The sequence below is a fragment of the Dermacentor variabilis genome, chromosome 1 (genome assembly GCF_050947875.1).
Source record: "Dermacentor variabilis isolate Ectoservices chromosome 1, ASM5094787v1, whole genome shotgun sequence".
Taxonomy (NCBI): Eukaryota; Metazoa; Arthropoda; class Arachnida; order Ixodida; family Ixodidae; genus Dermacentor; species Dermacentor variabilis.
Window position 1 is genome coordinate 233,405,198 of NC_134568.1, and position 27,925 is coordinate 233,433,122.

The 27,925-nt window shown below is 44.2% G+C and overlaps 1 protein-coding gene across 6 annotated transcripts; it reads right to left on the minus strand.

Moving 5' to 3' along the window:
• Nucleotides 1-2,832: 2,832 nt before the first annotated feature.
• Nucleotides 2,833-27,495, minus strand: LOC142559398 (magnesium-dependent phosphatase 1-like). Of its 6 annotated transcripts, none has more exons than XM_075671004.1 (6): nucleotides 27,110-27,464; nucleotides 26,503-26,563; nucleotides 13,633-13,740; nucleotides 12,467-12,574; nucleotides 9,999-10,084; nucleotides 2,833-3,008 (listed from the first exon to the last, which is right to left on the minus strand). In XM_075671004.1, exons 1-6 carry the CDS (start codon nucleotides 27,177-27,179, stop codon nucleotides 2,926-2,928), a joined length of 516 nt encoding a protein of 171 aa, XP_075527119.1. In that variant the 5' UTR covers nucleotides 27,180-27,464; the 3' UTR covers nucleotides 2,833-2,925. The 6 variants fall into 6 exon arrangements, with proteins under 6 accessions (XP_075527119.1, XP_075527116.1, XP_075527134.1 ...); XM_075671001.1 differs by lacking the exon at nucleotides 27,110-27,464 and adding an exon at nucleotides 26,848-26,931; XM_075671019.1 differs by lacking the exon at nucleotides 27,110-27,464 and adding an exon at nucleotides 26,695-26,801.
• Between the last annotated feature and the right edge of the window lie 430 nt (nucleotides 27,496-27,925).

Below are 27,925 nucleotides of genomic sequence, written 5' to 3' on the forward strand. Positions count from 1 at the left end.
CTGCCAAATGCCATTTCAGCTGTCGTCAAATACGAGTACTCGCACACTTGGTCGACGCTACCAGTATAAAGCCTGGCCCTGACAAAATATGTGCTGTCAGCAAATTTGCACCTCCTCGTTTGTCTGCTGATGTCCAAAGTTTCCGTGGGCTGTGTTCATACTTTCGATGCTTCATTAAGAACTTTGCCGACATCGCTCGTCATCTCCTGATCTCCTCTAAAAGGACATTAGTTTCTGTTGGAGACGTGAAGAAGCCGAGGCATTTTCAGTGCTTACTGCTCGTCTCATAAATCCACCAACTTTGGGCCATTTTGATCCATGTGCCTACACAGAAGTTTACACTGATGCAAGTGGCCACGGCATTGGTGCTATCTTGTCCCAACATCAACAGGATGCAAATCACACAATTGCTTACGCTAGCCGCCTTCTCTTAGCCTCAGAGTGGAATTATTCAATAACTGAACGCGAGTGCCTTGCTCTCATTTGGGTCATTGCCAAGTTCCGCCCTTACCTGTTTGTTTGACCTTTTTCTGTTGTCACAAATCACCAGGCTTTATGTTGCCTGTCCTTACTCAAAGACACCACAGGCCCTCTTGGATGCTGGGCTTTACGTTTACAAGAGTACACCTTCTCCGTATCCTATAAATCTGGCAGCTGCACGAGGATGCCGACTGCCTCCCTCGCTATCCGATCGATCCACCCGGTGCCAAAGAACTTGAAGCTGATGCCTGCGTTTGGTCGATTACTGACTTCCTCAATGTCGCTGTCGAACTGCATCAGGACCTGTCTTTACTATCCCCTTATTGAGCGCCTCACCACGAAAAAGCACGACTGTTCCCTCCGCCTGTTCCTACTACAAGATGACACCTTATAACGGTGCAACATGCAACACGATGGTACTGAACTGCTCCTTGTTGTTCCCAGCATCTATGATCTACTGTTTTTGCGCAGTTGCACGATACACCCACTGCTGATTATTTGTGCGTGTCCTGCACTTACGATCGCATTTGCAGACGGTTCTGGTGGCCTGGGCTACACCGCTCAGTTCGACGTTACGTTGTGGCTTGCGAGCTCCGTCAATGCTGCAAGAAGCTTCCTTTGCTTCCCACTGGGTACCTTCAGCCAATAGACATCCCAAATGAGAGCCTTTATTTCACGTCAGCTTGGACATCCTTGGCCCTTTTCCAACATCGTCCTTGGGTAACAAGTGGGTCGCTGTCATGACAGACTATGCCATGTGTTATGCCGTTACCCGAGCGCTTCCAACTAGCTGTGCAACTGATGTTGCCAATTTTGTTCTTCATGAAGTGATCCTGCACCATGGCACTTCTTGTCAGCAACTCACTGTTCGGGGTCCTTGCTTTCTTTCAAAAGTTGTCGATGACCTCCGCTCTTGCTTTAAGTCTCACGAATTCCCCATGGCTTACAATCAAGACAAGCAGACTTGCTGAATGCCTCAACCACATAATCACAGACATGCTCTCCATGTACATCTCCGATGACCACAGGGATTGGGACTGCACTTGGCATTTGTTACATTTGACAATTCATCACACCATGATGTTACTGGCTACTCTCTTTAATCTGCTCTATGGCCGCGACCCGCTCCTGCCTCTCGGCTCTCTTTTCCCTCCCTATGCCAACTCTACTACTTTCTACACTCACGATGCAATTGTTCGCGCGGCCATGGTGCGTAGCATCGCCTGTGAATTGACTTGAGGCGTCTTAGACAATCCAAAACCTCCTTTATTACTATCGGCATCAGGATGCTAGCTTCAGCCCTGGGTCCCTTGTCCTGCTCTGGCTGCCTTTGTGTTGCGTTCACCTGTGCCAGAAATTTCTGCCGCACTATGTCGGGCCTCACTGGGTCCTGCACGAAATGACCGAACTAACATACGAGATCTCACCATTGATTCCGAAGTCTTCCTCTAATCCACTAGTGACTGACATCGCACACGTCTCCCAACTGAATCCTTAAAATACGACCACTGATTCAACACAATAAAATTCACCAAGACGATACTTCCGCCGCTGGAAGTTAACGTTATGTAGTAGTTTGTGCAGCTATAGAAAAAGCTTTCTGAGAAGAGGAAGATGAAGTGATGCTGACATCGTTCAGTGGTATCGCTCTGCCCTCTGGTTTCGAACTACGCATTATCCCCTGTAAATATTCTTCCCTGTAATAATATTGGAGAAGGCCATAATAGCAAGCCACAACTCTACACACAAAGTATAATAAACACATGAGAGAGAGAATAACTATTCTCAAATGGCTCCTTGAGCAAGCTGTTGAGGGATTGTGTTATGGTGCCATTTGGTGTCTAAGAGGCCGAGAGACCCTAAGAGTAACACCATACACTCCTGAAAGACAGCAATCACAAGGTGGGTGCTGCCTGACAACTTACAAAAACAAAATTTCACTGGTATGGGTGTAACCTAAGGCATGAAAACCTTGTACATTTTTTTTTTGCTGGGCTTGTTGGCCTATCATTATTGCTTGTAAAAGTTGGGTGTGAGCATGCACACATACATGAGAAGAGGTACAAACAGCTGCTTTCTTGCCTGTGGATGTTTACACCTAATGTGCAATCTCTGCCTTTTTTTTTCCAGACTAGACATGCAGCCTGAAATTGAGGGGTTCAAGAGATGTGTGCAGGATCAATAAATGCTGTGTATGTCCTGCTTTCATATTGTACATGTGTTTCCTCCTGGAACATGTGATTTCAAAACTTTAGCTTGCAATGGTATATGACCATTTCGAAGACTGGTCCAAAATGCAAAAAAGAACCAAAGAGAGAGAGAGAAAAAAAAAGAGGGGGTAATGAAAAAAAATACACAAGAAAAACAAGCAGGACACTTTCCATAGCTTGCTGGCTTTATTCTAAATGTACAAGTCTGTGGACCAGGCCAAGGTGACCCTGCAATTCATGTTTCACTTCCAAATCTTCTAAGACCTTCATCAAGAACTTCCTGAGACATTCCATCTTTTACGTGGACACATGTGACACCTGGATAAAAAAAAAATTGTAGTAGATGACAACCTATTGCAGTGCAGTGCAGTGCGTTTCTAGAATTTATTCAATGCTTGAAGGGGTACTGCAACATTTCTACCGCATCTTTGCTTTAATAGCTAGCAGTTCCAGCTGTAATTGCGGTATGAAACTTCAGCTGCTGTAATGCGTAAAAAAAGTTACGTCATTTAATAATGGTACCAGTTTAAAGCCTGTGCCAGTATCACCATAGCTTTGTGAATGATGAACAATGTTGAAATCATCCCAGTTATCAACAACCACTGACATTCCAGTCAGCCAAGTGGGTGGCCCCAGGCTAAACTGTGCTACCAGAAATTGAGCATCCCCCACGCCATTTTCTACACCATCAAACCAGCTCTTCCCAACATTTCTATGGGTTCAACATGGTATCCACCGGGAAGTTGAGGGGGCATACTACATTCCCAGAGAAACAACAGTGGGGAATTTTCTCGTGCATGCTTATTCCATGTGAAATGTCTAAAGAAGCTTTTGGGTGGGTAGGAAGGCAAGGACCAAATTGGCTTTCCAGGAGATTGATTGAGGCACTTGGCTTTTGGTGACATGGTATGGCCTGACTGGGGCATCAGGTGATTGTGATACCATGTAACTTAGAACACAAAAAGCCAGGCTAGAGCAGCTGCACATTTTGATATGGTTGCACTAAACAATTGACAGTTGGGTGAGCCGATAAGGGATTATATTTTTGAAACAGTGCCACAGAAAGACACAAACACGGAATGACACTGCGAACAAAAGCACCGTTTAAAATTCTGTCCAGCAGGAATTGATCTTGTGACCTCATGATCCCTCAGGTGGAGTGCCGTTATGCCACGTGGAGGTACCCATTGGTCTCCTCAGTGCCACCACGTCACGTCACATGTTTCTCGCAACGTTTTTAGACCCGCATAGTTTGTTGCAAACCCTACTTGATGTTGCACTCACACCCCAACATGCTGACTTGGGTGTCAACCGTATGTTTACACCCTCCCCCCTACTCTCTGTAGTCATGAGCAGGCACGCTTGTGTTCTTAGTGTCATCCCATGTTTGTGTCTTCTTGTGGCACCGTTTTGAAGAAATGAGCACTAAAGAATGACATGATTATTTGTCGTATGCAGGAGACTACTGGAGAAATGGCTACCTATGAAAGAAAATGATACCAAAACTTTAACTGAACTGACATATTAAGTTAAGCTATGTTGGCAGTTACAGTTTTGGAACATGAATTAGGTCAGCCATGCCATTAGTGCAAGTTTGATAAGCCAAGAAGGATGTGAAAATGACTTATATGGGTATTCGTGCTGCCTTAATATTCCTGCACCAGCTCTCTCTGATGCTATGAATTCTAATTGACAGCCTCTATTTGGGGCTACCAAACGGTCTAAGGCAAGTCTTAACCTGGCAACTTTTATGAACTTTTCTTGCGCACATATGCTAAAACGCCATGAAATCCATAGCATGGCAGTTGGGGTACAATATCTGAAGATATTTCAAGATTGGCCTTCATTTGCTACATTACAAATAGAGACTTCTTTCTGCAAAACATATGGAAATAAAGCCTATCAGTCTAAGCTCATATAATGCTTCTCTTTAGCATCCCTTCTGAGAGTAGTGAAACCAATAAAGCGAATTTACATGAGACATGAATTTTAAACTCAACAGTGGAAAATTGTGCATCTATTTTCTAGCTTCAGTGCTTGTAGTATTTACCCTACATGTAAACCATCCTGACAGTTCACAACCATAATTATTCATACCCTTTTTCATGCCTAAACGATTTAGGGCATTTACTGTTTTTATCAAATTATGAACAATGCATGCTTTCTCAATACCAATGTATTGGAAATGCTCTGTAGAAGCAGCAATGTTTAATGAGGTGAACAATATATTAACTCTTTAGTTCAGTAAAAGAATATTAAAAAAAAGTTTTCGCACCTGTGTGTGTGTGTGTATGTGCGTGCATGTTTTCGTATTAGCCATAGCACATAATTCAATAGACTTTGCCTTCAGTTTTGCTTTTCTCCGAGACTTGTAATAAGGTTGTTTGGCTTATCAACGTAAGCCCCATTTCAGAGACAAGCCCAATGTCAAGTTTGCCTGAAAACATACACGATGCTGGAGCTGTGCGGTCCATGTGACCCAATACAAACATAAAGTCTGTTCGACTGACATGTGGTTCACTGCATCACAGCTCTTGATTCTCTGGCGCAAAGGCATGCCACAGCACCATGGCCCTCGACTACAGCGAGGTGCAGCCAAAATGCATGACATCATGCACACCGAAGGTGAAGTCCGAAACTGCGGACACACCCAGAGGTCATAGAAACACTCCACAACATCTGTGACAATGTTCAAACACATTAGAAATAGTCATCGGCACTTCTAAATTTATTGTGGGCCCTACTGCAGTAATAGGTATTCCAGCTCCTATCGGATTTGTATGATCTATATGTGCCGTCAGACCAAGCAAGCATTATTCAGAACACAGTGTCATGAAAGTGTTTTAGAAATGCACTAAAAGCATAAAATGCTTGCACTGAACTGAAAAAGCGATTCGGCCAAGAAGACATCACAGCCTGTGCCGCAGCAGTCTATTAAAAAATGCGTAAAACATATTGCACCAGCAGCTGCAGTGCCATGTACATATGCTTTCCACCAGCCCCGCCAGAACTCTTTTGGCGCTAGTGGTGCGAACTATATCAAATATGTGAACAATAGCAAATATGTGAACAATATCAAACATAGCCATAGTGTGTCATTAACGTTGTTGCTCACAAGGTGTCTGAAGTGTACGAGGGGCGCTTGAAAAGTTCGCAGCCCACCCGTGAAATCTTTTTTTGCGTGGTCTTGTTTTGCAATGTAATATGATATTAAGTTATTTGAATAGTCTCATGAGCAATCTGGATTTATTTTGATTTTTTTTTCAAGTACAGCAGTTTAAAGCAAGGCCGCGAAGCTGCAATATGGAAATGGGGAAATTCGCAAAGTGAGCAGTCATTCAATACCTTTTGAAAAAAGGACTGATGCCACAAGAAATTCACAAGAACATGCTGGAAACATTAAAGGACAATGCTCCTTTTATGCTATGGTGAAAAAGTGGGTTGACAATTTCAAGCGAGGCGAGACATCAATTGAAGATGCTGCATGCAGTGGTCGTCCCTCAAAAGCATGCGCAGATAAAGATGTCCAAAAAGTGCAAGACATTGTAATGGCTGATTGACGTATCCCACAGCGATACATTGCAGAATGTGTGGGCATATCAGTGGAGAGGGTTGGCCATATCTTATCACAGCTCCTGAACATGCACAAAGTTTTGGCCCGGTGGGTGCGCAGACTTTTGACATTAAAGAACAAACGTCTGAGAGAACTTCACTCTGCAGAAAACTTGCAATTGTTTGAAGCTGGTATTAATCTTTTTCTGGAGAGATTTGTTACAACAAGGCAAAGGTGATTCCATCCGCTGGCAAAGCTATGACATCAGTGTTCTGGGATTGCAAGGGTGTCATTCTCCTAGAATTCCTCACAAAAGGTCAAACCATCAACGGGGAATACTATTCAGCTCAGATCCGTCATCTGAGGTCGGCAATTAAGGAAAAATGGCGATGGATTCTCCAGAAAGGGGTGCTGTTTCACCAGGACGATGTGCCAGTTCACACATCGGCTGTTGTGATGGCTGCATTTCATTCCTGTGGTTTCCAGCTGCTTCAGCACTCGCCCTATTCCGCTGGTTTGGCTCCCTCAGACTACCACCTATTCCCAAAGATGAAAAAGAACCGTAGTGGAAGTCATTTGCCTTCTGATCAAGCCGTCATGGACACCATGAAAGACGTTTTGCAGGTGCAGGAAGAAACGTTCTACCAAAGTGGAATAATGAAACTGCAAGAGTGATGACATACATGTGTGGCCCTCAAGAGAGACTATGTCGAGAACTGGCTGCAAAATTTCGACCCATGGTCACTATGTCCGGGTCAGGCCACAAACTTTTCAGGCGCCCCTCGTACCAACAATGTCTTTCTCATCTGTGGGAAGCTGACTGTAGGTGTTCACATAAAGCCTTCCTCATGGCTACGCACACCTGCCCTCAAAATCGATAATATTTTGTGGGCAAAGCATGGAGCAGGCATAAGAGGTAAATTTTACGCTTCACTGACATGCCTGTGAATTGTTCCTTGCAGAGACTTATCAGTAATGCAGTAAGGAAGACAAAGTCAACGGGTAGGTGCAATTGCTTACTCCTGATATAAAATAAAAATAACTCCTCTCTTTTGCACAGTTGATGACAGCTTTGTCTCATTTCTAAAGATTGGTGCCATGACTAGGATTGCGGTTGCTCTCCAACTAGCAACTAGTCATCATTGACTGTGAAGCCACATAAGATGGCGTGGTGCAAGAATGGACGCACAGACAGAGCCAACAGGAATGAGAAACTGATGGCAGTATGAAGGCCACCACGAGGTCGAGGCTTATGTGTACAATACAGAACAAACATGCTGTAAGCCAACAACTTCATTTATCTTCTGAAGGTGAGCAAGGACACCTTGGTGATGAACTGGAAAGCACAGAGCACCAATATGGTAATGGAAGATAAAAAGAAAATATAAAAAATACTATCTATGAGTGCGATCATTCATATACAGCTGAAGATAAAAATTTGGCTATTTAATGCCACTGCTAACTTGGAAGACAATTTCATCTACCAAAGGAGTGCAGTCTTCCAATCACAATTACAAGCAGGCAAAAGATAATTATGCGAGTGAAGATGTTTTGACGAAAATGTACAAGATAGCCAATTAATTTGGAACTGGAGAAGTCTAGCAATGATGCTGAGAGTATGAGAAAGCTATATAAGGGGCGCGATCGCGGATTGTTGTTTGGGGCGCACGGTGCAACCGAATGCACGTTCCAAACAACGATCTCCGATCACGCCTGTGAAGATATAACCACATGTTCAAGAGCTCGAGTGTCTAGGCCTGTGGAATGACTCGTAAATTGCAAGCTATGCAAGGGCAGACAAGCAACTTCCACCTGCAGAGCTAAGAAACCAGTTACACAGAACCTGAATGTAAAAGCAGTCTATATCCAGATTGAAGATAAAGCCAGTGAGCCTTACATCAAGTACTTTTCGTCAGAATTGGAGTTGAAGGAAGTACAGAACAGTGCAAGTGTTAGATTAGAAGTGCTGAAAATGATGTGATCTTGAGAGAAGTGATGCCACCACTGCTGCCAGCATTACAATGCACATTGCATTGCAGCACATGAACCTCACATTAGAGGATGACCCAGACAAATTTCTCAAGTTAAAAGACATTAGAATCCTTATTTGCTATGGACACTATAGGGCTTTGATGAAATGACAAGTGTGATGCCTTGAAACTGATTGATAGCTCCAGAAATCATATTTTGCTGAACCATCTGAGCACCAACAACCCAATCTTGCTTCTTATGGGAAAAATCCACCATGATGGTGTTGTGTGTTCAAGCAGAGGATTCTGACATGCACAACGATTTAAAAAAAATTCTGGGAAATTGAAGCCATTGGTATGAAAGACAGTGCTTGAAGTGGCAACAGAAATGAAATAATGCATCACCCTGATCTTTGTGGAGAAACAGTATAAGGTTAAGCTGCCTTGGATGCAAACAGTTGTGTTACGTGAAAACAGGTTTGTAGCTCTGGCAAGGTTGATTCGGCTCAAAAGAAGACTGAAGGACAGAAGTCTACCTCAGCATATGACAACACCATAAGAGAATACATAGCTTTGGGTACAGCGGAAGAAGTAAATGTGAACTTGTCTACACAAGTGGGCATCAATGCCACATCAAGCACTAGTTTGGGAGGGCTAACAGACAGCAAATATGAGAATACTAGTAGTTGATGCATCATCCTTCATCCAGCCTTAAACAACAATATTGAAAGTGAACCTAATATAAATTGTGACTTGGTACACATCTAGCGAAGCTTCAGACATAATAAGATTGCATTAACTGATTTTTACCTTCCTTTAGATTGTACACAAACAATATACAAGCGACATGCAATTTCTGTGGTGGGCAAGAGTCTAGCTCGGGGAGACGTGAGGTTTATACATGGAGAATGGTGACCTTTTGGATTTTTCCAATTCCTTGCTGGCAGCTACAGTACCGTGTAAAAAAACATTCAAGGAGTTTTTCTCAGCACGACCTGTGAAGCTAAAAGTCATTTGCAACAATGTAATGCTGGGAGCAGACTCGAGTCTGGTCGCAGCATTACATCATCATTGTAGTTACAACAAAGCTTAATCACGATAAAGCAGAAAAGTAGCTATTCAAACATACACATGTATGATCCTGAGAAAGTTCACAATCAATGATAAACAGTTGAAAGAGGTTATGAATGCAGAATGATTTGGTCTCTCAAGGGTCAAGTGAAACATAAGTACTGGGAATACTTAGGGAACATAGCTGAAGACTGACTACATTTGATCAGTTAATCCACTAAGGAAGTAGTAGTAGTTGTAGTTCATTATATTAGGGACAAAAGGAGGAAGGAAATAAAGGGCCATGGGCACTGACTGTCTCGATTCCCAGTGGACAACTGAACTATTGTGCAGCCACGAGAAAAATGCAAGCTAAGAGAAAAGATAGGAGAGAGAAAAGTTGCAATAAGAAAAATAAGTAAGGAAAATAGGAAAAAGTGGATATACCAATAAACATATAACCACAAATAACAAAAAAGAAAAATTCTACAGATTACAACAATAATATTGAATATAGGTTTTCAGCCCTTTTACAATCGACAGCAATGAAAATGCAAAAACTAGTAAAATGGAGCCTCGTGGGGCGACACTTCTCTTAAAAGCGGAATCTGAATTGTGTTAGATTAGTCAATATAGGTCACTTGCTGTACATGCAATGTGACTGGCTCTGTGTGCATTTGTTAAGATTTCACTGTAACATGCAAAAAGACAAGTACATAGTAATAATGAACGTACCAAGCTTAGAGACATCAGTGATGTTTCGCATCTCGTCATCAAAAAACAGCATATGCTTGTAAGAAAAACCTGTTCGCTGCGCAAACCTGCACACATGTATGAATGAGACGTGTTAGAGGCACTCAAAATAACTACTGTATCAGAAAAATAGCTCCTTTTAAGTAAATGCAACTTCCAGAATGGGGCTATGTTCTAATAGATAAAATTTGCTCCACTCCAACACTGATATGTTAGAAATGCATTTTTTACTGCTAGCAACTAAGCAGCAAGTGCTCGGGCATGTTCCCATGGATATAAAAACGCAGTGATGGAAATGGCCAAGAGCATTTTGGAGCAGGTTTTGTAGCAACAAAAATGATGATTTGGAGCTGATTTTGTAGCAGTCAACAATGATGATTCTGTATGATTCTGGGCGGGACGCTATTCCTGCACATCAAGAATGGTTACAGAGTACCAGCGTAAATCATTGCGAATATTCTCGAGAATGATAATCCACGTACACGACCACTCACAAACAATTTACAACCATTTCGTGGCTACACTGAGTCAACCTGCACACTCAAAAAGAAATTACTGCACATCCTTAGCAGTAAAGCAAGTCACCTAAAGGCAGAAAAAAACACAGCAATACAGTTGCGTGGTATGCAGGATGGCCATTTGAGCAATTTCATTTTAGGCCTAAAGTCGCCTATCTAGTAAAATGGCAGAGCTACAAATCTGCTACATTACAAGTGCACACAGATAAACACGACACAGTAAAGCAGCTAATAAACACGAAATGGGGTAAGTCTCAGTTTGCTGAGCGTCATGACACAGCCACCATGCCAAATGTATTAAGTCTGTGCTGTTGGTTGAGGAACGCCTCTCCCGCCAAGGCCACACTGGTGGTACAAAGTGTGAATGTGAGATGCATCAACAGCAGAATGGGGAGTGCGTGCACTACTAGGCCCGACAAAACTTAATCCAAAACTATGCAACACCCACAAATATCGCACATAGAGCTTCCTAATGGCAGACGGCGAACATGCACGAGCGTGCACTGGATTGGATTAGCTCAGTGACCATTTAGCTCATTTAGCTTTATGAATGGCAGGAGACGAGAGGGAACTCTTGGTGTAGGGTGGTGGCGACTGCCACCTGGCATTGACCACAACTCCTCTTCCTCTTTGCAGTGGCCTCTGAAATTGCATGGCACGGCTAGTTTTGGAGCAGCTTTGGAGCAGTTACTGTCTCTTGTAGCATGGATGTAGCAGCTTTAACAGAATGTAGCAGATTGGACCAATTGTATAAGAATTCCCACCACTGAAAATGCTCCTATATAGTCACACAGCCACACCAAAGGGTACAGTCAGCTTACACTGAAGGGGCCTTGCAACAACTTTTCTTCAAGACTGAGAACACACTGGAGTTAGTTTGATGCCTTTCAATGAATGTATTCCTACAGAAATATTTGAAGAGGGCCTATCAATAATGGAGGTACTATATAAAGCACAATCATCACTTTCCCCATTCCTCCGGGATACATTTACTCTAAGCTGGGGTGGCACCGATAGCAATGTCGTGCCTTTTGCTCCTTTCTTACTCATTTTCTTCTTTCAGCGGTGCATTTATAATAAGCCTTTTAGGTTGGCGTCTGACAAAGGTGACCAAGAGCGACAAAGGAATGGTGACAGGATCATCGGAACACGTTAACAACTGCCACCTGACTGGAGAGGCAAGCTTTTGCTTGGGAATAACTCAGGAACTGGGATGCCAGCCCAGTGGCTGGCATCCGAGGACTGTCACAGAGCGTTTGTGACATCATAGATGGGGTATAAATAGAGGGGGCCTCAAAAGCTGCAAGAGTGTGTAAGCAATATTTTATGCAAGACTGTGGGCTCCCTGCTGTAGTGGACTAATCAAATATTTGGCTCACATGTTCAAGACAGCAATGTCTACAGATCATGACTGTTTTCTTACCGTGCTGAAAAAAAATGTTGTAACACTTCCCTAATTTCACCACAGCAAGACATGCAAAAATGTAAGGTGCTGGGTTGGGCAAGTGACATACTGAAAATAGTGCAAAAGGCACAGATGAGTAAGATGACACTATTTCTTATGTTGTCTACTCATTCATCTCTCTTTTGTGCTGTTTTCAGTATTAATGCAAACCTGGTAAGAATTATCTGAAGTTCAAATTCAAGAAAGTGCTTGATGACTGCTCGCACATTCTCGCAGCTTTGAACACAGTTGGACGAAGGATATGTTGACTGAACTTGTTTGAAGTCATCTCTATGGTTAAAATTGCACTACATTGCACTGTAGTGGCTCCACTCAAATGAAATGGCATTTCTGATGGTTGTATATTTAGACAACTTCAGCATCACTATTTTGTCTTCAGTATAGTAACACCTATTGCCCACTTTGGCTTCAAAGTGCAAAAAATATCGTGCAGATCAACAAAAATGAAAAAGGCAAAGGTGTGGTACTTCGTGAAGTGGGTCACTTTGCAGCCAGGGTAAATTTCTTGATAGGGAAAGTACTTATTCCAATCGAGTAGCGTTAGAAGCTCCTTCGCTGCATCCGGGTCATCAGTCCTGCAAAATAAAGACTTGATTAGCTGAAACATGATAACAGGGATTTTGTGCCTAGAGGCTGGATATGCATGTTCCAATTCATCAGCAAAATTACAGATGTAATATAAGAGGGACAATAAGTAATATAAAAAAAGGCGTCAGGCATGGAGATACGATCTCTCCAATGCTATTCACGTCGTGTTTACAGGAGGTATTCAGTGATCTGGATTGGGAAGAATTGGGGATAAGAGGTAATGGAGAATACCTTGGTAACTTGCAATTCGCTGATGATATTGCCTTGCTTAGTAACTCAGGGGACCAATTGCAATGCATGCTCACTGACCTGGAGAGGAAAAGCAGAAGAGTGGGTCTAAAAATTAATCTGCAGAAAACTAAAGTAATGTTTAACAGTCTCGGAAGAGAACAGCAATTTATGATAGGTAGCGAGGCACGGGAGTGGTAAGGGAATACATCTACTTAGGCCAGGTAGTGACCGCGGATCCGGATCATGAGACGGAAATAATCAGAAGAATAAGAATGGGCTAGGGTGCGTTTGGCAGGCATTCTCAGATCATGAACAGCAGGTTGCCATTATCCCTCAAGAGAAAAGTGTATAATAGCTGCGTCTTACCAGTACTCACCTATGGGGCAGAAACCTGGAGGCTTAAGAAAAAGGTTCTACTTAAATTGAGGACGACGCAACAAGCTATGGAAAGAAGAATGATGGGTGTAACGTTAAGGGATAAGAAAAGAGCAGATTGGGTGAGGGAGCAAACGCACATTAATGACATCTTAGTTGAAATCAAGAAAAAGAAATGGGCATGGGCAGGACATGTAATGAGGAGGGAAGATAACCGATGGTCATTAAGGGTTACGGACTTGATTTCAAGGGAAGGGAAGCGTAGCAGGGGGCGACAGAAAGTTAGGTGGGCGGATGAGATTAAGAAGTTTTCAGGGACGACATGGCCACAATTAGTACATGACCGGGGCAGTTGGAGAAGTATGGGAGAGGCCTTTGCCCTGCAGCGGATGTAACGAGGCTGTTGATCATGATGAATATAAGAGGATGGGTCATTTACCTTGATGCCAACCCCATTTGGTACTTTTGGGACTTGAGGCTTTCTAGCATTGCTGGGACATCTGGATATGCGCGAACCTTTCGGCCATGTTTGTCAGTGATCTTACCACTGTAAGAAAGAGCGAGTTAGCTGCCAGCAAGATGTGTGCACAATGAGAAAAGTATGAAATGGACTTGGACCTGTCACCATATTTAACAACCATATGCAAGTGCATTGATGCATGAATACACCATATCTTCAAAATGTCTATGACCCTCTGATTGTAATTGTCACTCCATGCCATCCCCCGTAGTTATGGCCACATTCTGATGGAAGGAAAGAGCAAAAACATTTGCGTGCTTAGATTTAGGTGCATGTTCAGCAACCTGAATAGGTCAGCATTAATCCATAGCACCCCACTACGGTACCTCTAATAATCCCTGCATTGTTTAAAATTTTACACCTCTTAAAACAATTTATCACTTTAATAGTAAAGGGACTCAAATGTATAAGCATTTAGAGTTCACTAAGTGTGAGAAATCAAGGCAATATTAATGCTAAGATGCACAACGTGCCATGTTTGTAAACTGTTCCTTTGGAACTGATCTTCTGAAACAAGTTAATAATGCAGAAAATTTTATTCTCCATACAGAAAACAATTGCGCCTAAAGATAAATTTTTTAAAAATCTATCAATTGCACAATGTTGAGAAATTGTGAAAATGGACATTTGCGACTGAAACATTTTACTTTTTAGGAGGTAATTAAGATGTCTTTGTTTTAGAACTAAGTGCACTTTCTTGTATGAGGTTCAATATTTAAATCCTGCTGCACAGACTTGTGCAACAGTCACATCCCCCAACATTGAATGAGAAATGCCACTGAATATAATTCTCTGTAAGGGATACTAGTGCTATTAATAAAATTTTGAATAATTTACCTACCATGCTAAATGTCTACATTTACCTTTTACCAGATACCTAATAAGTGGACATGCCTTCAGCACTCAGAGGCTGCAATTACAATACTGCAACATGATAGTTATAATTAGTTACTTATTAATTTGTTAATTACAATAAGTAATCATAGCATAATTGCTGGTGTCCACTAATACAGACAATGTGATCCCCCCTTCTCCAAAAGAAGCACTCTCTGTAGCTCTATTGTGCAGTTCACAAAAAGCTTTTACACTGTAACTGTTCGTAAGAAAATATTCCAGCCAATTCTTATGCTGGACATATTGCAGTGGAATCTCGATAAACAAAAATTGTTTAAACAGAACTGCCTTTTAAGCGGGACACCATCCTCATGGTTGGTTGGCTTTGCATTCATGCAATTGTATTCAGCTTTGTCTCTCAGTAAAGGGAACTCCTGATAAACGGAGCTAATTTCCCTGGTCTCTTGAGGTTCCGTTTAAAGAGAGTCCGCAGTATTAGCAAAGGCAGCCAGCCAATGGCAGAGATCGCTTACGAATGAAAAGCCTTGTGAACTGGGCCCCATTGTCTTAGTTTTTTGGGGTTAAATATTTGAAGGGTGAAAATTGTGCTGTATATTTTGTTGGGGGAGGGGGGGGGAGGGGGTATTTGCCAGAATAAAGAAAGAGCACTTTTTAAGTACAACTGACAATTACCACTCCTCCTTTATCTCTCTCTCTCTCTCTCTCTCTCTATATATATATATATATATATATATATATATATATATATATATATATATATATATATATATATATATATATATATATATATATATATATATATATATATATGGAGGTTGTACACCATACAAAGACAAACTCCTAGCCCTTCCTGGACAAGAATGCTTTAACAGGGATGCATGCATATAATGTATGTCAAGCATTAACAATGCTACTAACAGCTAAAGTACTAACTAAACTAACAAAGCTAAAGACAAGGCCAAACAAAACCATGAGAGCGTACTATCATGTGTCTTCTCATTGGCAGGCCAGACTTGTTGCACTACAGGTAACAGTGGAGATAAACATCCAGCTAGATCTTCAAGTACAGCTTGTTAGGAATGGCCGTACGGGGTGGCAACGTGCCAGCTTTCAGCCCGCTGCACGTGTTCCAAGCCCACCAGACGGGGCGCCCTTCAGAGAACTGCGGATGACCGGCAGCCACGTGGCGCGTGGTCAGCTCAGGAATGCGGTACTCGGCAGCGCCACCGGGGACGGAGCAGAGTTCCACGAAGCCCTCTGACGTCGACACCGAGAGCTGTGCGGCACTGAAAGCTGTGCGGCACTGAAACCTGTTTGTGTGTGCAACACGAACATTTCCGTCCACGGGGCACTCAAACGTGTGAGCCTTTGTGTGTGTGGGCCGTTCTGCGGGGGGCGGCTAGTTTACAATGACTGGACGAACGTTTCCGTCCACGAGGACCTCGAAGAGTGACGTCGAACGATGACGTCGAACTATGACGTCAAGCGGAGAGCTTATAAGCAGCGTTTGCCGGCTGCTAGAGTGTGCTCGTCGTCGGGAGCTGAGTGCTCGTTGTCATGCTCGAAATGTAGTAGTGAGCTGTGTGCTCGTAAACTGTTTGCTGTATGTTAGTTTTGCGGGCTCCATACGGGAGTCGCGCTAGACTGCCAATGTATCTTGCTTAATATGTAAAATATGTAAATAAATCCTGTTCACCGAGTTCCTCTCTACGACCTTCAACTCCTTCAAATGGTGGCAGTGGTGGGATAGTCCGACGACTCCTACATCTGGTTGATTGCGGTAGGATCGTCCGACAGCCGCTACAACTGAATGGCAGCGGTGAGGTCAGCCTACGGCTCCTAGATCAGCCTATGGCTCGTAAATCGGCCTACGACTTGGAGACAGCAACGGCAGCTGACGGACATTGGCACATGGTTACCGACCGGCATCCTGATCAAGTTGGAGGCGACTTGAGATTGACCACCTCTTGCAACTGACTGGATACGGCGGGGAAGGACTGGTGATATGGTGCTGCTTCAGTGGGTAAGCGTTTGGTTTTGGCTGTAAGATTTACCAGGCTTCAATTTCTCTGTGTTTTTGGATTTGATTCGCTGGGATCTTTTACTTGAATTTTGATTTGCGTGGGTATCGCAGCAAGTATTGTGTGACAGCAGAGCCAAAGCTTAAAGTAGCGACCATGGTCCTAATGTGTTTGACGAGAGCTGACCTGTTGTGGTTGTGTGAGGAGATCGAGGTAAACGTAGATGAGGACTTGAAGGAATCAGAAATTCGTAAGACAATTCTAGAAAGTAACAATGATTCGAAATTCATAGAACAAATGAGCCAACGAATTCTAAGAAAAAGACAGGAACAGGAATCAATTAAGCAAGAATGCCAAGAGCGCGAGCGAAAACGCCAAGCGCGTGAGCAAAAACGGCAAGAGGTTGAAAAAGAAATTGCAGCAGTAAAGAAACAGATACAGGATTTGCAGCAGCTAAACGCAGGAAGTCAACAACGGCTTGAGAAATCTGTAGGCTGGACGCAGCGTAAGTGTGAGGAAGTAGATTACAGATTTTCGTCGAAAGCCGACAGAAGTAGTAGTAGTACCTGCAAGAGTAGCAGCACGTTCACAGAAGTGCTAGCAGCTAACGATGCCTTAGTGGAACAGAGGCCGTTAAAGGCCAGAGTGAGAGCGACGAGGTGCTGTGCCAACAGAGGACTGTAGAGACAGCTAGGCCAGCTGCGAACAAACTGGCACAGTTACCGCGCGTGTGCGTCGCATCTCATGGTAGCGAGGTCGTTGGCGAGGTACAGAGTACTACGGACTTGACAGACGCGAGCACCCATGTCGAGTCAGATCTGCGTGCAGAAGTAATGTGCCAGCTGGACGATGCAGTTGAGAGTAGTTCTCGGGATGGCGAGCTCCGTAGTTCACGAGAGAACAACTGCATTGTTCAGGGATCGGTGCGGCTCTCCGCCAGTCTAGGTAGCCTAGAGATGGATGATTTAATTAGGAATCATTCGGACTGTACGCGTGAGACAGCGCTCGAGACCGACGGGCTGTGTGTCGATGCACAGCGTGAGCTGGGCAATGCAGTAGAGGGCAGTTCGCAAGAGTGCGAGTTGCATAACTCGAGTAAAGCCTGCTGCATTGTGCCAGAGTTGGTTGAGCTGTCCGCCAGTCGAGGCAGAGAGAATGTTGATTTAAATGAAAATCAATCAGACTGTGCGAGTAAGAGACCGATCTGGGCCGACGAGATGTGTAACGGCCAGCACGAGGCGCGAGATGACGGCATGAAAGAGAAGTCAAAGAGAAAGCGCCGCAGAAAGAAGCGCCGAAAAGATCGGAATGCGGTGACTAATGTAGCGCCGCCAAAGACGGCGAGAGACCCAGAAGGGCAGGGCGCGGAGAAAAGACAGGTGCGGTCGTCACGGACGATGTTGACGCATCGAACATGTTCGAGCCACCGGTCAAAGGGGGACCGAGAAGTATGTTCTGCACGGACGCGGACAAAGGGCACGGGGCAGTTAAATTCCTCGTCGTTCCGTCATTTTCTTCGAAGCTCAGCGTGCAGTACAAAAAAGCGCAAGGTGGCAAGACGAGACCAGGTGGGGAGTAGCGACGCGGTCAGTCGAGGTCATGTTGAAAGTGGGGCGCCAGGACGCAAATTGGCAGGGGACTGTAACGTCTTGGGGGAGCTGATAGTGAGTCAGCCCTTTTGTTCTTCCTCGGTAGCAAGAGTAGCTTTCGGACCGCGACCACCTCGGGTACGGCTCAAAAGTGAGTCAGTTGTAACCGTTTGAACCTGGGGGGGTGAAGCCAAGAGAGCTTCCGTAGAAGTGAAACGTGTTTTGTTTTATTTTTGAGCACTCGGTAATTCTCACGATTTAAGTTTCTTTCAATATGTAAATGTATGAGCTTTGTTTGTGTTTTAGTTTGAGAGGCTCCGAGAGTTGAAAGACGCGTTTTTGTAAAAATATAGTATCGCGAGGTGTTCATTAATAAGTATATAGGCTTTCTTTTTTTGTGTGTGTGAGTAACCTGAAGGTCAAGGTTATCGTTGAGAGGCCTATCGTAACGCGCGTGTGTGTTATTTAACCTTCTTTCTTTTTAAGTGTTTTTTGAATTTTCTAAGGTTAAGCGCGTAGATTTTCAGTAAGTACGTGATTTGCACTGAGAAGCGCTCTTAGGTCCATTAGCGCGTGTCCTGCGCGGACGGAAGGAAGCAGAACGTTGATGACTGGGTTGCTCGTGTGTGTCGAGGGCAGCCGTATTCTGACTTCTCTAGTACGCGTGTGAAGAGCTAGTTAGTAAAAGACACATTTGTTCAAAGGTTCCTCTGTGTTGCGTAAGTTACGCAAGTGTGGTTGTTTGTTTAAGGAACGTGTCCTGTGTGGATTAAAGGAACAAATGTGAGTCAGCGTGATGAAAACTTTGTATGATGCAAGCACGTGTTCGGAATAGGGACCACAAACTTAGCGCGTTTGTGATGACGTACCTGTGAAGTTGGCCAGACGGTTCAGTGGCAGCAATACATGAAATAAGTACGCCACTGCGATAGGGTAAGAACAGGCTGTTCGTGAAGTTAAGCTGCTTAAGTTATGTTTGGGTATTGGTGTTTGAAAGCCTTCGGTTTAATTCTGCGTAAACCTTTACGCTTGTGCAGCGCGACGGTCGGGTTTGGTCGAACTCAGGAGGAACGTGAACGCTCGCTTTGGCGGCACGAAATTTTGGGGCAAAATTTGGGATTTCCAGTTGAGTGACTTGCATGGAAATTGTGATAGGAGGCCTGGTGGGTTAGCAGCTGATTCCGGGCGTTTGAACGCTGAGCGGTATTGTGTTGCCAGGTCGACTCTTCTGTGCCAGTTGTTGTAAGATGGTTGAAGGCATTCCAAGTACGCAGGGGTTGCAGAGAGCAAAGCCGTCATCTTGCTCGCCAGCCATTCTCTTCCTGCCCAGCGGTTGCCAGCACTGGCCAGGCGAGATTTTCCGGGCCATGGAGGAGCTGTTAGGAATGGCCGTACGGGGTGGCAACGTGCCAGCTTTCAGCCCGCTGCACGTGTTCCAAGCCCACCAGACGGGGCGCCCTTCAGAGAACTGCGGATGACCGGCAGCCACGTGGCGCGTGGTCAGCTCAGGAATGCGGTACTCGGCAGCGCCACCGGGGACGGAGCAGAGTTCCACGAAGCCCTCTGACGTCGACACCGAGAGCTGTGCGGCACTGAAACCTGTTTGTGTGTGCAACACGAACATTTCCGTCCACGGGGCACTCAAACGTGTGAGCCTTTGTGTGTGTGGGCCGTTCTGCGGGGGGCGGCTAGTTTACAATGACTGGACGAACGTTTCCGTCCACGGGGACCTCGAAGAGTGACGTCGAACGATGACGTCGAACTATGACGTCAAGCGGAGAGCTTATAAGCAGCGTTTGCCGGCTGCTAGAGTGTGCTCATTGTCATGCTCGAAATGTAGTAGTGAGCTGTGTGCTCGTAAACTGTTTGCTGTATGTTAGTTTTGCGGGCTCCATACGGGAGTTGCGCTAGACTGCCAATGTATCTTGCTCAAAATGTAAAATATGTAAATAAATCCTGTTCACCGAGTTCTTCTCTACGACCTTCAACTCCTTCAAATGGTGGCAGCGGCGAGATAGTCCGATGACTCCTACATCTGGTTGACAGCGGTAGGATCGTCCGACAACTCTTAGAAGCTACACACTGAAGAGGGCGGGCACTATTTTGCAAGTCGCCTATCACTCAATCATGCTTTCGGCATTGTGGGCATGATACATTATTCTAGATTTAAGAATATGGGAATGAAGATTTACGCTGGACCTTTGATAGTATCAGATGATGCAAGTTTCACTCACTTTTGCTGATTTATTGTCCGACTTATTTGAAGAGACGTTTGGAAGTAACTTGCAATCATGGTATTGTAGTCATCAAGCGAGGCATATTGTTATTTGAATGCACTCGGGAAGTGACGAGTCAGACAGTCCTAAGCAGGGCTGCTTCCTGTTTAGAAGTCTTTGTGATAATTACGGCATCCATAGTCCGCAGCAAAATAAGGGCCAGTAGCTCCGAGAGATTTGAAAGTGTCGTGTCTCCTGATGTCTGTCTATTCTGAAATCTGCCGAGACGTTTAGTTAGGAAGGGTTCTCCGCAGCAAGCAGCCCGTGTTACAACGGGATAGGTGAGCCTGAGCTAGGCAACTAGCCATGGCCATCTGGTGCTGAGCGATTGGGCAGTGAGGAGACGCTCTCCCTATGTCCATAATTATCCGCCAACTTCATTCTTGATGCTTTTCGTGCTCACCCCCCTTCCCACTCCTCATATCCATCACTCTACTCCCTTTCTTAAGATTCTTTTCCGTTAGCCACTGTCGCACTCTTCAACATTCACAGGGTTGTTGAATGTTACAGTGGCCTCTAACATTCCTATATTTATGTTTCTGCATGGACTTCGAAGCCATTCACCAAACTGCCCGCCCACCTGTTTGTTGTAGTGCTCCCCTAGCTCAGCACCCCCATCCTTAATATATTTTGCCATGCGCAAATCAGCATTTTGTAGGTCTTTCTTGTCCCGTTTCTTGCCCTGTTTTCGTTCTTAACATCATGTACAATCTAGCCTAACAGCAAGCTCTTCTAAAGTTTTTTAACACAGTGAAAGTCAGAGACAAGGGAAAGATAAATTAAAAAATTATGCGGATCCCACGCACTGTGCGAATTGATGTAAGCGAAGCTTTTTAGGCTGTTTACTTTGATTGACAATAATTAGCAGTGATGTTGACGGTAAATGTGTAATTTCTTCAGTGTTTAGTCCAATATTACAGTGGTGAGTTGATGTTAAACGTTACCTCGCGTGCATCACTACTGTTTGCCTACACAGAACACTGAGGGAGTTGAGGCATTGTTGTGCACCATTGTTCATAATGTCTGAGAGGGTCGAGCATTGTCATTACGTCACATGGCACATCGCATCGTGGCAGAAATGTGAAACTTTAATTATATTATGGGGCTGTATGTGCCAAAACCACAATCGGATTATAAGGCATGCCATAGTGGCAAACTCCGGATTAATTTTGACTTCATAGTGTTCTTTACCATGTCCCTAAATATGTCGAAATGCAGCTGCCATGGTCAGGATCAAACCCGCGACCTCGAGCAATGCCCTAGTCGCAAAGCTACTGCGGTGGGCACATAAGTGTTGATTTTACGTGTGACTCGTTCTGCAGTGTCGCCTAGATCTTGCGGTGTGCTTTAATGTGGCTCTGCCATTACACGCTTTGCGTAAGTTGCCTGATTGACAAATTTGCACGGTGTTTATTTTTAAATAGCACAATAAAAGAAATACCGTCCCTTGAACTTACATCTATCCCATTTGCCCACAACCACTGTTGTGCCTTTCCTTGCCTTCTCATGTCACCTTTTTTCTCATACCCCCCCCCCCCCCCATTTGTATGGGAACCGCGAGTGATGGGTGGCAAGGCTGTTATGCACTCGTTTCGTGACTGCATCAATTCTACCCATTCTCTGCCTCTTCTCCCCCTACTCTCCACCATGTAGCTTCCCTCTGGACCATGGTAGTAGAAAGGTAAACACTGCAATTTCTGCAATGCTTTTGCGGGTGGGGGGTGGGGGGTCAAAGATAATTACAGCTGTTAAGAGGCTAATGTGGCAACACCCAGGGATCTCCAGAGGGCAATGTGCAAATTCGATGTGGTGCAAAGGTCCAAGCGAGTTTCTTGCTTCGCATTTCCTCTCTTCCGCACTCCTGTCATATATACACACACTCTGAGCCACCCCCAACACTGTGTCCATCTTTATCTCTGTGTGGAATTTTTAACGTTGATCCCCCTTCAACAATTATGGTTAACACAATCTGAAATGAGGCAGAGGTGCGCCATGAGTGGGGCCGCAATGTTTTACGCACGGGAGAGGGGATCGCCCACATGACCTCCCCCCCTCCCCTCGTAACACCACTAGCCCACGCCTTGCTTTGACATTCAAGTTTTCCCTTTTATCCATGTCACTCTTTTGGAGCCCACTTCCTGAAACTTTCTGCCCCTTATCCCCCTCCCCCTCCCCCCTTCCCCTTCTCCACCAATGATTATGATGGACTTCGCCCACTTTGGAGGTATCTAAGAGAAAATTCAAGGACTCTTGAGCATATGCTACTGCGTCATAGTGTGCATGAAATTGCAAGTTTGTACAGGAACAAGGTATAGAAGCATCACTTCGATAAATCTGAGTGTGCAAGGTCACCTGTGACACATGCACAACTGCCGAGACGTCGCAATATCTAGGTATGCTATTGCATACTAAGAGAGTTAGCAGTGCTAAGTTCAAGCCCAGTTCTTTTATTTCTATTTTCTCTGCGCACATGTATTTGCATGTGCTTTTGTAGGATCTCTGGGTCAGCATTAAGGCATTATAGGTGCACTGAATGCTTCAGGGGCATAAGGTAACAGAGCTTTGAAGTAACTACCAAATGCACAATAGTGTTAAAGTAACATTTGCTAGTGTCAGGTAGCACGTAAGACAACATTGCAAATAATTAAGCTTAATATGTTTTGATACTATCACCTTGGCCATCAGGCGCGCACTGACTGGCAGGTTGAGCAAAACCGGATGAGCTGAATGGCTGGTTGAGCACTATGTCATGCGAAGGCGATAGTATAACCGAAACAGGTTGTCCGAGAATACATCTCCTGATTTATATGCAGCCATTAAAAAGAATGGCCCCTGAACAGTGACACAAACAACTAATCAAGCTAATGAAGGGACAGGATCAGATACAATTAGCATCATCACTGACAGTATGACCAGCTTTGAAGCATGTTGGTGCCTTGCCAACATGTTCCTATGGAAAATGCAGAAGTTCTAAGAGTAAGCATCAGCATGCATAGTGTGTGAATGAGATTATGTAGCCTTGTGTATATGTGTGGATTGTGGGTGAGAATGACACAGGTGCATTTGTTGCTTTGCCATCATCTGCTTTCCACAACATAATACTAAGATGGTGCCAAGTCACAAGTTTTTTATCTACAATCCCCTCATTGCATGCTCTAGAAGGCTATTGGCAGCACATCCATCAATTCTGTTTCACTTGCCATCCTGGCAACATGTTTTTCAGATGTCATGTGTCATTCTATGAGCTTTTGCTTCATGTATGCTGTTTCACTAGTCACCAGTTTTGCTTCAAGACCTGTGTATCAACTGCCGCAGTTTTTAATTAAAAAACAGCACCATCGATTGCTTCACAGGCTCAACAGCATCGTTTGCTCCCACTTTCTGCATGGTGATGCCACTAACAGTATGCCCTTCCTTTCGAGGAGTTGGGAGGATACCCCCAACAAATGCATGATATCTTTTCTAGTCACTGAACACCCCAAATAACAGAAATAAAGCCTGAATGCACAAACAAGCAAGCAAGACGGTTTCTGATGACAGAATAACTCAACGCACCAAGCTGCAGATTACACTACACACAGTAAACTTTTTCACTTGCACACATGGCGCATTCACAACTTCAGTGCTGCAGATATTAATATTCACCCTACAATCAATAAAGGAGTCTAATTGCTACTTTCTTGGGGTGTGCGACTATTAAAAAATTTTGAATAATGAATACATTTCTATTCAATTCAGTGCTCAAACAAAATAGTTAATATTCGAAACAGTGAATAATTATTTAATAGTTGTCAAATAATCAGCAATGACGAGCAAGCACTCGAAAAAGGAAAAAACTGAAAAAGTGAGGGGTTCATTTTTTTTTAATTTCCGTCCTTGAACTATGCACATCTAACACAAGAGCCCATCCTTTTATACCACTGTGGGCACATTATCTATATTGGCACGATACTCCTAGCTGCTTAATGCTCATGTGAAATCGATGTACATACCCCACCAATTCGATATAATTCATATATATGGTTGCAGGTTTAGTTTATCAATCGAATTCTATTGCAGAGCTTTTTGTTGACCATGCATGTCCTCAACAGTACTTTGCTACGCTTGATCACTTCGCTTGTGAAGTTGCTATTTTGCCAAGGATTTGGTCTAATTTTAATGCCCAACTTTATATTAAGAGGTGGTGAGAAAACAGCACCCTGAATATTGCCACTGTATAGGAGCTTATTTCAGGGCGCAGTGAACATCCTAATCTTCTTTTGTTGTTCGCTGAAATTTATTAATGAAATTAATGTTCAAAGTTCAATTTTTTTGAACTCCTGAATTATATTGAAAGAAGTGTTGCAGTAAAACCTCGTTAAACCATACCCACCTAAACAGTAATTTCGTTTTAAAAGTAGTAAACTCAAATCCCTGACTCAGCGGCGACTGAACATAATGCATTTTGAATCTGTATAAACCCTACCAGCTTATTGTGTACGTGTTGGTAAACACGCAGTGTTTCCACTTTTCGTCGCGCATTTACGGTGGTGCGTCGTCACCATCGGGTGGCCCGGTAGAACAATAAGCCTCGGATATCAGAACAACGGCCTGCAAGTGCCCTGTCCGTTTGCGTGTGGAGCCACATAAACATCATCATTTCAGTGCCGTGCATGGCTGTGCCTAGCTGCGCCCATGGAGGATGGCCGTCCCAGAGAGTGTTATGGTGTCGTGCTGTACAAAAAACACCGGGTGCTCAGCATAGAAGAAAAATTGGACATCGTTCATGCTATCGAATGTGGCACGAAGAAGCTGGTGCTGGCCCACGACAAGGATCTACTGTTGACTACGGTGTGTGGCATTTGGAATGTGAAGAAGTTACTCGGCAGCGCTGCTGTGACCGCGAAGAGATGTCGGGTACGAGGTTTGACTTATCGCCATCGTTGCCGAAGTGTCGCCCAATGACAGTGATGAGGATGACACGGAAAGTGACAGCACGGGCGATTCAGGCCCGACAGTGGCAGAAGCTGTGCGGTGCGACAGCCTCATGAATGCAATTGTCGCGACGAGAACGGCAACCTGCAATGAAAAAGACGCCCCGCTACTTCTGCAGCGCTACCACGCCCGTGCACGGAGAATATGCAGTACCAACGAGGAATCTGCCATGCTAGTGTTTTTCGAGAAGAGGGGGCTGGCTGAAAAGCTGGCTCGTAGCTTCAGTAAGTTTGAGGCCGCTGTCGTCGCTGCTAGGCCACCGCGGCATCAAACAAAAATAGAACTTTTGTGGCGTGAAGTGAATAAATACTGCATGTTCTTGCCCTTTCATCGCACTCTCTCTGAGTTCCGTTTTTGACAGGTAAGTGGGCGATCTCATGCTATTTCGGTTAAGCAGTACTACCGTTTAGTATACTTTTTCGAGCTCCGGCCAACTACGGTGTAACGAGGTTTCACTGTATTTGAAAAGATTTTTATTCTCATTATTATTCAATTCATATTCAATTCAGTTTGAAAAACTGCTGTTTGCACACCCCTACTAATTTTGGCACATGTTGTGCCACTGTATACAATGTTATATATTTCGGCATGGCATTATTCCGTAGAAATAACAAAAGTTGCTCGGAATGATCACACTTATATGATTATTGTACAGAGCTTGTCAACAGCTCCCTGCAGCCCAAGGGCGAGTTGAGTTGAAATTTTAGCCCTAAGTGCCACCCTTACAATTGGACACCTGCTGCAGCAAATTTAAACATCAAATTAAGGCAGAGCACAATGTTTTAAATGATCAAAGAGTGCCAGCTAGTGGATGTGCACTACTCGGACCCTTTGTCTTCATTCTGTGCTCCCGAGTTAAGATCTCGATCTGGACACTGAAGTGCGAGTTCATAGCTTCATTTTTTAAAAGGTAGATCTCCATGAATAAATTAAATTGATATATATACAACTTTCCTTAATTCTTGCGCGAAGTCGGTTTTTTAACGTTAAAAACAGACTTTGCGCAAAAGTTGGACTTTGCCAATAAATGACAAAAAACATAAAACACAACTTCGTTAAGTTGTAACCACTTACTTGACTTTCTTAAATGGAGGTGTGACATGTGTATCCACATACATAGGCCACAATGTGTAGTCTTAACAGAAAAAAGCAGAAGAAACAAAAGTGGGTGTTATAAAAGCACACACGCAATGACTATTGCTACGTTCGCAAAGTTTCACAGCCCAGAGGAGGCTATGTCCAGTGATACAATTTTGTGGTACCAACACAGCAGATCACATTGCAACGCTGTGCACGAATATCGCAGGCTGCAGTCTCAACATTTCAATGATTCAACTCAGCACAATATGGACTTAAGTGCAATACGTGAGCGCTATTTCACGTCACCAGTATAGTACCGGTGTCACACGTTGCACTTACGATCGAAGCCAATCGCGAGATCCAGATGAGGCTCCATCGTGATCACGAGTGCCCCGTGTGACACCGATATCGTGAAATGTGACATCGTGACACCCACGTCACAACTGAATTGATTCCACATATACGCTTGTGTGGTTTCTCCCTTATAAGAATCGTTATAATAACGACTGCATACAAACGATGGCACTACACTGCTGTAATGCCGATACTTCACACCGATGCTGCAGTGAATATTTTGCTACCAGCACGGCTTTCCACTTACCTAAATCAAACACAATAAGCTTCGGGCGCTTTTCGTTTGCACCGCATGTAGAGTCCGAGGTACTATTCATTTCGCAACCACGCAACCCAGCAGCAGAACTACACCATGCGATGAGCGGGCTTTTGCCGCGGGGTTGCCGGCGCCGCCGACGACCGAAATTTCGGCTGGTGACATCTCACAGTTTCGCATCGCTGTTACAAATAATATGCTATTCAGCCGAATCCCAATTAATTTATCGTTTGTATGAATGGCGCGCGACGCCGTTATGAGGGCGAGGGTTCTGCCTCTCTCAACTCGTACGCACTACACGAAGGGGAGGATTTGTTGTTAGCATTACCAGCTGCGAGGTAGCATTGGCGCACTTTACGTACAGTACGCAAGTTGAAAATATGCCATATGACGATCGATACGACTGCCAGAAAATGGTCTAAAAAGATGTTAATTGTAAATTTGAAGCACTGGCGCGAACCACGGGCGGGCGGAGGGAGAGAGAGAGAGGGAGAGCCTAAGCGGATGGGCACCGCCTCTCCCCCTTGTTATGCTATGCTTGATCTGATACAAATTTACTGGAATTCGAGCGTGATACACAGTTGGGCCAATGGACTCTTTTGCTGCTCAAAATACGTTCACTGTATCAACAATTCATTATAACTATACTGGTGCTAAAACTAATCATAATGAACTGAACAAGATGCAGAAGGGGTGCTTTATACCCTAAAACGATGCACATTGCGTTTATTGGTATAAATCAGTGATGGAGATCCGTTTAAGTAGCATCAACCTAATAATGGCCATTACAAGTTTGTCAAGCTGTTC

Coding starts and splice junctions, on each gene's coding strand:
- LOC142559398 (XM_075671004.1), bottom strand. CDS start 27,179: ATGAATAGTACCTCGGACTCTACATGCGGTGCAAACGAAAAGCGCCCG. Junction 26,564..27,109: donor GCTTATTGTGTTTGATTTAG/GTAAGTGGAAAG, acceptor TTTTCTGTTAAG/ACTACACATTGTGGCCTATG. Junction 12,575..13,632: donor CAAATGGGGTTGGCATCAAG/GTAAATGACCCA, acceptor TTTATTTTGCAG/GACTGATGACCCGGATGCAG.